At 37.1% G+C, this 11,022-nt stretch overlaps 1 protein-coding gene across 1 annotated transcript; it reads left to right on the plus strand.

Moving 5' to 3' along the window:
• Positions 1–310: 310 nt before the first annotated feature.
• Npy5r (neuropeptide Y receptor Y5) lies at positions 311–7,580 on the plus strand. The gene is made up of 2 exons (XM_040293407.2): positions 311–435; positions 6,081–7,580. The coding sequence occupies exon 2, from the start codon at positions 6,090–6,092 to the stop codon at positions 7,428–7,430; it is 1,341 nt and encodes a 446-aa protein (XP_040149341.2). The 5' UTR covers positions 311–435; positions 6,081–6,089; the 3' UTR covers positions 7,431–7,580.
• Positions 7,581–11,022: the final 3,442 nt, after the last annotated feature.

Here is an 11,022-nt window from a genome sequence, read left to right on the forward strand (position 1 = left end):
CCACATAGTTCACAACGGGGCTAGGAGCAGGACAGGGGGGAAAAAATCGATTTTCAGGTTTTTGAACCAAGTTAACTCGGTCTGGAACCGGAGGCCAGGATGACTGAGCGACGTCCTGAAGCCCAGCAGCTTCTCCCTAGGACTCCTACCAGCCGGGTAGAGACTGTGATGCCCCAAGTCCCCTATGTTGGGAAAAGATGGAGTGAGCAGGCGCCCTAGAGCAGGGTCTCTGGGGTCCCCGGAGCAGTCACGTGTTCCCGAGGCGCCTCTAAAACCCTCGCGGTTCTCCGCCCCCTCCTCCCCACCGCCACCTCCACGTCCCGCTCCTGCTGTCGCTGTCACAGCTGCTGTTGCCTGAGTGCAGAAGCCACCAAGCTCGGCCACGTCCCGGGGAGCCGAGAGCCGAGGCACCTGCAGCGCCCGGGACGCCTCGAGGTACGTTTTCCAGACCCCGCCACCCCCGTTGATGCCTGGAGAGCCTGCACCGAGTGGCCCTGTCCAGTCTTGTCGCGGGCGACCTGTCCGCACCGGCCCGGGCTTCGGGCTCCCGCACCCCTGTCCTCGGTCCTGGAATGCTGTTGGGGCTTCCCAGAGAGTGGGTGGGGAAGCTGGAGGCAGCGCGGCTGGAAAAATGGGGGCGTAGGGTGGCAGCACAGGCGCGGAAAGCCGGGAAGGGATCGTGGTGAATTTTTTCTGGCCGGGCAGGTACCCCAGTCCTCAACTCACCCGGGGTGGAGCAGGCACTGGCCGAACCCGGGAGGAGCATGTCCGTCCGGGATCCACTGGGGAGCCTCGTCTGGAAGGCGGGGAGGAGGGTGGACAAAGCTCTCCCCACCGCTGGCCAGCCCAGGGTGCAGCCAGAGAGGCGTCGGAGGCCCGGGAGCGGCACCCCGCGCGGGTTCCCCGGCCAGCCCTAGCTCCAGCGAGGCCCCTGGGTGCGGCGCCACTTGGGCTGTCCAACTGTCGCGCTGTCCCGCAGCTGGCCCAAGACCCAGAGGCAGTTGCGCGCCTAGGTTTGCGCTCCTATTTGCCAGGTGGCCTCTTTTGACAAAGGCGAGCAATAAACATGCATCCCTGTGCCTCGAATTTCAGAAAAGGGAATTGTGATCCCCAAGTTTACAGACCTTTTGGTTTATATTTTAATCGAACATCTTGTTAGATAGAGTCTGGAAGGATTTTGCCATAGTCTAAGGAAATAGCCTTGGCTCTTTCAGGGGAATTTTGCAGACTGAATGCAATGCTAAATTTCAGATTTCTCAAGGTAAGAGAAACTCTACTGGCAGAATGGAGAAGAGAGTGTTCCTGCGTGTTTTGTCCGTTGAGCAGAGATGTATTTATCTGTCCAATTCCAATTTCGCCAAATTCTGCCTTTAAGAATGAATCATGGGAATAATTTGGGAACTTTGGAATCTCGTCATTGTTTCAAATCACAGCAATATAGGCAACAGCTGATATTTTATCATTGCTAGAAGAAGAGCTTGCATATATTTTATTCTTTTATGTGATTGACATCTTTTGTGAGAAGAATCATGTGTATTTTCTTAAGGTAGAAAGTTATCTTAACAAAGAACCCATACTTAAAATGCATAAATCAATCTCTTACTGTCAGACCACTGTAGTTCCCCTTATTCTAAGAGCTTTGTAATGTTTTGAACAACCAATAATAATTTAAAAATTCAAAAAAGAGAAATATCTGCCTTCTTAAAACATTTAAAGTTTATTCAGAAGACCATTTGTCTAGGTGTCAGATATAGATCAATAAATACTGAACCACAGTATATTCCAAAGACTTTCCTTTTTTTTTTTAAATTGCCACAGTTTAGCTAAGAACTTATGTATTTTTCACTTCTTTTTTAAACTGAGAATTAAAGTTCATTATTTCAGCTGGAATTGCTGATGATGGAAGATACATCCATATATAAAAGAGAAGAACAATATAGAGTAATTAGGCAATTAGGCACAACAAAGCTTTCAGTTTGTACCAGATTTCTTCTTGAAATAATATTTATTTCATTGTTTAAACACTCTCTCTTTGGTTCTATTTCATTTTTCTTTAATAATCTGAGATGAAATAAGTTTCACATATGGCATTGCTATTATTACAAAATATTTATCCTGTATAAAATTATACAGCATTCATCATAACTTCTTGAAAAATAAAATTATTAAACAGATTTACATTTTCACTCTAGGTTTTCTTATTGTATTTTTCAGGGAAAGGAAAGTGAATGATTAAGTTTAAGAAAATAAATCCTTTAAGCTTTTATTTATTTAGTTTCAAAATAGCTCCTCTACCTTAGATTTTCAATGTTAAAACAGACAACATATCTTATTTTAAAAAATTTCCTAATGTTTAAACTATCCCCTGATTATATGCAGGGGCTAATTAACATGTTCACCCACCCCCAATATCAATACCCATGGCCTGGTTGGGAGAAGAAATATTTATGGGAGCAAATTAATATTTTGTGCAGAGTACTATATCAGGTGTCATGTTCATGTGTGGTAGATGGAAGGACTGTGGCTCAAAGGAGAACAGGAGAAAATTGACTACAAAGTCAAACCAAAATAAAATGAAAAAATAAAATTTGAATGAGTGAATATTAGAAGGGAGAAAAAACATAAGAAAAAGACAATTTATAAATCAATCAATAGGTACTGTTATATTCAGTACCTATTCTATATATATGTGTGTTGTGTATTTTTTCCCCTTAATCTCTTATATTCAGCAGTAGTGCAAGTGTTTCTGCTGTAGTGAAAAGAGTACATCACCAGCAGCCAGAAGATGCCCTTCATTCATTCATCACCCATTTGGGGACTTTCTTATCTCAGGCAGTCTTCTCACTATATGAGTTTGACTTAATCACTTATAGAATATTCCTTTCATAATTAGTCATATATTATATTAGTCATCTTTATGCCATCATGGCAGAGCAGAGCACCTACCATATTAGATGTTCAATAAATGAACAACAAATCTTATTTAGCTATTCATTAGTGAAAGCTGCCTCCCCTTTGAAATTATGCACAAACTACCTATTTCTTAAAATACTTGAATATTTTAGGGAAGGAAAGAAATGTTATCTTTGATTTTCCCAGTGTTCAACAAATGGCATTTCCTTCAACTTCTTACTAAGGAGAATGTGATTTTTTACAGCTTAATGAATTCAATATTTTAGGTTCCTATGTTTAAAATAGGAGAGTTTAGTAACAGATTGTCCAATAGGATGCACTTCTTTTCATTTAAATAGAAAGATGGTAAGTTTGTTTTTGCAATTTTAGTTTCATGTTGGCTATGCCATATCCTTGATCAATGAAGACATTCAATTTAAAAAGTTAAAGTACTAAAATATTATTTTTACGTAGGTATCTTTCATTTTATTTAGGGAACATTTAAAAACTTATGCAATTTCAGTGTATCCCTATATGCATATGTGAACAAACGTACACATACATATCCTAAATTTTCCTCTGATGATTCATTTCTGTTATCTTAAGTCTGGGAAAAATTTAAAAGTACTTTTCTAAAGTAATTAATAACAAATATTTATTTAGAATCTGCATATATATAATATTCTATTAATCACCTCCCTACCATCAAATTATTAGGACTTTCCCCCTGTCTCCCTTAGGATCTAATCAAGAGAATAGAACCCAAATCTTGGAGATAAGCTGAATTTTAGATTCAAAACCACATTGTTTCTATTGCCAAAAGCTCTGCTGCATTTCTTCATCTTCAAAAAGTGTTGGACAGCAATTTTACAATGAATCTTCTAGCTCAAAAGCACAAAGCCATTGCAAAAGGGCCTGAAGGTAGAGAAAGGCAATCAGTAACCATGCCCTACTACAAAGTCAGGAGAAAGGGAATGATTCAAGAAAGTGAGTCAAAAGAGCAATTAATAAGGAGCACAGTTACAAATAGCCTGTGCACATTGTAAGTGTAAATAGGATTGTGAACAAGCTATACCCGGGGTCGGGATGGTCATCAGAACTCAGGAAATTAGGCAGAGTCATCAGTCAAAGCTGCTTTCATTAGATGCTCACTGACCTATCCAAGGGAGTAGCTGGGAGGCCATTGCCCAGTGATATGGTACATAAGATGATTCAGGAGAATCAGGATGATTCACGTTTGTATCCGTTATCCTCTTTCCCTCAAGGTAGAGTAGATGTAACTTACTGGCTAAGACCTAAGGATAAATGAATATGATCTTGGGTTTTTGAATTGATTAATCTTTAAAGGGATATATCTGGCATCAGAAAGTAATTTTATCCACATGGAATTAGTGGAAGAAGTTGTGAAAAACTTTTCAACTTTTCTCATAGCACAATGATGACAGTGTATTTAAAAATAGCTGTAGATAAAGCTAAAAGTAATCTTATTTATAATGAATGGATGTATGTACACAAATCATTTCTTTTTTATTTATTTTTATTTTTTTGGAAATATAATGAACCAGGACCTATAAGTTCCTCATAAGTTGAAGAAAACACTGTACACTATTAATTTAAATATAAATTTTTTATAGTTTATAGTTTAAGAACAATTATTCAATTATACACACACAAACACACACATACACACACACACACACACACACAGAGAGAGAGAGAGAGAGAGAGAGAGAGAGAGAGAGAGAGAGGGAGGGAGGGAGAGATCTGTAACAGTATGTACTCATCATAATTCATTAGCTATTATTGTCTTGAGTTTCCTGTGGGAAATTCTTGTTGGAAAAAAATGGAATTGTTAACTTTCATTAAAAAGAAGTAGGGATTCCTTTTGCCCCTTACTGATTTGTTATAGGCAATTTAGTGCTTCATTAAACAATATGACAAAAATCTCTAAAATGTAGAGGTAGAGCTATAATACCACTGTTATATGACATAAATTTTATTCGAAATGAAAAAACTTACTATGGAATGTTGTGTTAGCATCACTTCTATGTTTAACTTTAAAATATAATGTTTTTCTTAAACAATATGAATTCATGAAAGCTTTCTAAAGCTGACATTTAGATGAATAGTATTTTTAGCTTAAAATAAAAATCATATTTAACAAATTCAGTATTTTTTGCCTAAAATATAAGAAGCAAAAAATATTTTTTCCTGAACAATATTTAATTTTAAATTGACAAGTAAACAGATAAACTTCATTTTTAACAATACCAACAGCACTACTGGTCAGTCAGTGATTGTCCTAATTCATGGTAACCTAACACATCTCAAAGGACTGAGAATCTATCATTGAATGACTTCATTCAGCACTATGTAGTGTGTAGCTTAATAAGCACTTATTGAATGCTTACTATATATACCTAGGTCTTGGAACAGTGTTCTACATTTAAGGAGCTTGAATGTGAACACTGCCTGAACTAGATTATATTTAGGTTACTTGATTTTTGTTTGGATTTTTTGTTCTTTCCTAAATATTGATCTAACACCTAGAGTGGGTGAAGCTACTCTGCCATGTGTTGTGATGAATGCCATGGGAAATAAGTACTTTAGCATTACTTATAAATAAATAAGGGAGACTTGTAGGCATGATTGCAATGTAAAGCAGATGGTGACAGCGTCAGACTGCTATACTCAGGGTATTATGGGAATTTTGAGGAGAGATCACATTCAGTTTGGTAGATCAGAGATAGCATAGGTGACTTTTATATTTGGCTTTGATTCAGGAAGAAAAGAAAGGGATTTTTTTTAAGGTAAGATTATGTCATGATACCATGTACCAGGTATCTTGACTAGAGAATAATAGTATTGAGCTATTATGTGATATATTTTAAAGTTCTTATCTTCCCTTTCCCTACATTATTTGTACCATAAATTAAAAAAGACTTTAGTCTGCTCCTTTAGCACAAGTTGACACTGCATAGAACTGATGATAGAGTTAAATTCACTGTGTTTGTTATTGGCTGGATTTGTACTCCCTCTGGAACCAAGTAAAGACCTCACTAAATTTTCTTAGATTGATAGGATAATGGGAGCAAACTATAAAATACAGTTTCCCTCTGGATGGATTGTGTTCAGTAGTCTTGTAATGGTTTTTATGTTTCTAATGAATGTCTCTTTATTCCAAGCAGGACTCTAATATGGATTTAGAGCTCAAGGAGTATTATAACAAGACACTTGCCACAGGGAACAATACTGCTGCCACTCGGAATTCCGATTTCCCCGTCTGGGATGACTACAGAAGCAGTGTAGATGACTTACAGTATTTCTTGATTGGGCTCTATACATTAGTAAGTCTTCTTGGTTTTATGGGGAATCTACTCATTTTAATGGCTCTCACGAAAAAGCGTAATCAGAAGACTACGGTAAACTTTCTCATAGGAAATTTGGCCTTCTCTGACATCTTAGTTGTGCTGTTTTGCTCACCTTTCACACTGACCTCTGTCTTACTGGATCAGTGGATGTTTGGCAAAGTCATGTGCCATATTATGCCTTTCCTTCAATGTGTGTCAGTTCTGGTTTCAACCTTAATTTTAATATCAATTGCTGTTGTCAGGTATCATATGATAAAGCATCCTATATCTAATAATTTAACGGCAAATCATGGCTACTTCCTGATAGCTACAGTGTGGACCCTAGGTTTTGCAATTTGTTCTCCCCTTCCAGTGTTCCACAGTCTTGTGGAACTTCAGGAAACCTTCGATTCAGCATTGCTGAGCAGCAGGTATTTATGTGTCGAGTCCTGGCCATCTGACTCATACAGAATTGCTTTTACTATCTCTTTATTGCTAGTTCAGTATATTCTGCCTTTGGTGTGTCTAACCGTAAGTCATACTAGTGTCTGCAGAAGTATAAGCTGTGGTTTGTCCAACAAAGAAAACAGACTAGAAGAAAATGAGATGATCAACTTAACTCTTCATCCATCCAAAAAGAATGGGAATCAGCTGAAACTCCCCAGCAGCCACAAGTGGAGTTATTCATTCATCCGAAAACACAGGAGAAGATACAGCAAGAAGACGGCATGTGTGTTACCTGCTCCAGCAAGACCTTCCCAGGAGAACCCCTCAAGAACACTTCCAGAAAACTTTGGCTCTGCGAGAAGTCAGCTCTCTTCATCCAGTAAATTCATACCAGGGGTCCCAACCTGCTTTGAGATGAAACCTGAAGAAAACTCAGATGTTCATGAAATGAGAGTACAACGTTCCGTCACAAGAATCAAAAAGAGATCTCGAAGTGTTTTCTACAGGCTGACCATACTGATATTAGTGTTTGCTGTCAGCTGGATGCCCCTGCATCTTTTCCATGTAGTAACTGATTTCAATGATAACCTGATTTCCAATAGGCATTTCAAGCTGGTGTATTGCATTTGTCATCTGTTAGGCATGATGTCCTGTTGTCTTAATCCAATTCTCTATGGATTTCTTAATAATGGCATCAAAGCTGACTTAATGTCCCTTATACACTGTCTTCATATGTCATAAATCTCACTGTTTACCAAGGAAAGAACAAATGTTGAGGTCATCTAAAATATCCATTTTATATTTTCATTTATATTTTCATGATAATGATGTATTTATAATAAATTTTGATAACGTGGAATCTAATTTACATTAAAGAGCTCTGGATTTTAATGTCAGTTTGTAATATATGGAAGATAATTTTAATGTGTTATAACATGAGTAATTCATTCAGTTGTACAGAGTCAGTGTCAATCGCATATGTAATTTCATTTTTTAAAGTAGTTAGATAGTAGTTATGTTGCCTTCCATTTCATGTTATCTATAAATCAATGGATGGTGTTTTTTGCTTAAAATAAAACTGATATCCAAACAAATCAGTACTATTTTTTTTGTGTGAAGAAACAAAACTTATTTTTTTCTGCAGAGTATTTAATTTCATAATTGAGGAGCTTTGTTATCTATCTTCATTTTTATTCCACAGGCTTCTTAATGCTTAGTTTGTGAAAGTACAGAACATATTTAATATGCCTAGGAACTCATGACTAAATGACAGATGTATGCCTAGTAATCATCATCATTTTAAACATTGGGTACATTTTTGGAAATCCTATAGGAAAATGAATATCTCATATTATTGAGAATTGGTAAAATGATCAATTTAGCTCTACTTTCCTAATTATAAGCAATTAATTTGGCAAATAAAAAATTTTAATCAAAACACCCTTCTATGACTGTGATTTGTTAGTATGTAGGAGCTCCCCCAGGTAATTTGGACAGAACAGTCCATAAATTGAAAGAGTAGAGCAGTTACCCTCAGCATAAAGACCACTACCTTCACAGGTTTTCCCACTGAGCTCCTCCTCTTTCCCGAGGTATTTCCTTTGCCTTCTACGTTGTCAGTGTGCTATTGGGGTTAAAAGACTCTTCCCAATTCTGAAGCCCCTTTAAATTTTGCCTGGTCTAAAACTAGGAGTTTATTTTCAAAGATTTTGACCCAGGCTTATGTATTTTTCCTTCACTATTCTCCCATAGTCACATCAGAAAACCCAGAAATCTGAGGCCAGGATGAGAAAGGAACAAAAAATGAGAAATGCCTGTAAAAACATTTTTTTTCTAGATTTGAAATAAAAGCCATATCTATTAACATAATGAAAAAAGATTTTAAATCTTTTCTAGACTTATAAATAACATTAAATACTATCAAATAATGTTTTTATACACAACTTTTATATTCCAAAACATGAAGTCTAAGTGATGTTTCCAGTTAGTAAATAATTTTGAAGACAATTTTAAGTGTTGACAGAAAATGAGGTTAATACATTTGCCCCAATATAGAATAATTAATATACTTTGCTATTTCAATGTGATCTGCATATGAAGTCTCATATACTGTACTACTAAATTGAGGTTGAAGTCAGACTATTTGAACTTTTTGCTCATTTGCTTATTTTTGCCATTAAAAAAAATTTTTTTAGTTGTAGATGGACATAATACCTTTATTTTATTTATTTATTTTTACATGGTGCTGAGGGTCAAACCCAGTGCCTCACATGGACTAGGTGAGAACTCTACCACTGAGCTGCTACAACCCTGGCCCCTATTTTTTCCAGTTCCTAAGTCGCTTAAAAAAAAAAAAAAGAATTGCATATTTGCACATATGCAAAGTATGCAAAGTAATACTGTTATTTTCAGGGCCTATAACTGATTTAAACATTATATACATATTCCTGCTTGTGACAAGGAAAAACGATAAAACAGAAAAAACAAACCCTTTAAGTTTGTGAGTAATAGGTGATCATCGTGTTTAATCAATTGAAAGTTCACAGTCTCTATGGGGTTTTCTTTCTGTCATGTCCTCCTTACCTGGAATGTGTGTACCTGGGGAGGAAGTCCGTGGGATCTCATACCATGGGGAAATGTGCTGGCCCACAAGGTGTCTTCTGCTGGCTCCTGTTGAACCCCAGCTGAGGAGTAATAATCCTGCCTGGTTTCCATGTTACATAAGCTTCTGCCTCTGCTCTGTAATGCATGGTCTCTTAGCAAAGTTAGGGCCTGGGAGTCAGCCCAGGATCCTCTATCTCTGCTGACATGCTAGGACTTAATCTTTCATTGCTTGAGTTTCCACCACAACCTCCATTTTGTTCCCAGGTGTCTGTCTACACTGTGGGGTTGCTATGTTAGTGATGCTGTACCTTGCTAAATCTGGGAACTATTGGGACATTTTACATTCATGGCTGGGAATTCTGTAGGAATTTATGACATTCTGCTCCTTGTGTAGGTCACAAGGAACTGAGACAAGCAACCTAGACTTACTCAGGTTTTCTGTCTGCCCAACACAATAAGCTGCCATATCTACTTTGTGGTATCTACTTCACGTTGGTACATGAATCCTCTGCTTTCAGTTCCTTTCTGGGTTTTCAAACACAATCTGGTCAACAAGCCCACTCTGCTCTTAACTTCTCTCTAATCTTTCTGTTGCTATAAGAGTCCTCCCCTAAGTGTTTATATTGTATCAAGAAAAATGAAGAAAGCTAGTTCATTTTTTGCTTCTCTCTTTTTTAATCTCTCCTATTTATCCTAAGGCTTTCTACCCATTTCTGTCTGGAAAGAACATTCCCTAGTAATATCTTGCTCTTTCTTGGAACTGTGTATGGCTGACCCTAAAGCTATGTTCAGAACATCAGGGGTTGCTTTTGGAAAATGAAGCTTTCATATGAAAAATGTTTTACTCTTTCAATGCTGGGATCCAGGACTCTTGTCTCACCATGAACCAAAAACAACAAAATCTCTGTGCTATAGAGTGAACATCTTTTTCAAAAAACAGTAAGCATGCTCACGTTCATTAGGGCCCTGGAGTTCAAACTTTATATCGATAAGGACAAATATAAATACACAGGGAGATATTTGATCCAGTTAGAGTACCTAACATTAGCAAATGTACAACAACTGTCATACTTCATGGATTTTATAGTTGTTAATAGATGCATTTAGTTAAACCAGATAAACTATAATTTGGGGATCTTAAACTGTTGAACTTGAAGGAAGCAATTAATCTTCCTTAACCAGAAATGATGGAATGTTCTTAATAATTGAAAGTTAAGGAGTTTGAATGGGTTGTTGGATAGAAACCATTAAGGTTGGGATTAATGGTTTTTATAAGATTATTATGAATGATAATTTCTTCCATGGAGACTTGCTGAGTGAGTTAAACAATTTATGTTCCGTCAACTCTCCATTGCTCAAGGACTGATTATATAATTTTGTTTCTATTCTCTCCTGGTGTCTGACATGATTTAGTGGTCCAATAGCACCTTCACAAAAGCATGGCCCAGGGAACTAGATGGAGATGAAATTAAAAACTGTCAACCTCATTGCTTTTTAACAATATTTAATAATATTTCATTCAGGAAGAGTGGTTAAATTGGGTTTTAGTGGTTATTTAAATTATTCTTGATAGCTATGTTGCCTATTACTGTGAATAACAAAACACAACATGGAAAATTTTTTTTTTAAACTGGGGCAAAGTACAAAGAGCAACTAACATGATTAAATGATGAAGAAACATATTAATATTCTCTTAGTCAACAGATACCAATTGAATACCTACTGCTAT

The sequence above is a fragment of the Ictidomys tridecemlineatus genome, chromosome 14 (assembly GCF_052094955.1).
Source record: "Ictidomys tridecemlineatus isolate mIctTri1 chromosome 14, mIctTri1.hap1, whole genome shotgun sequence".
In the NCBI taxonomy this organism is placed as follows: Eukaryota; Metazoa; Chordata; class Mammalia; order Rodentia; family Sciuridae; genus Ictidomys; species Ictidomys tridecemlineatus.

Excerpts from the sequence above, each read along its gene's own strand:
- Npy5r (XM_040293407.2), top strand. The coding sequence starts at position 6,090 with ATGGATTTAGAGCTCAAGGAGTATTATAACAAGACACTTGCCACAGGG.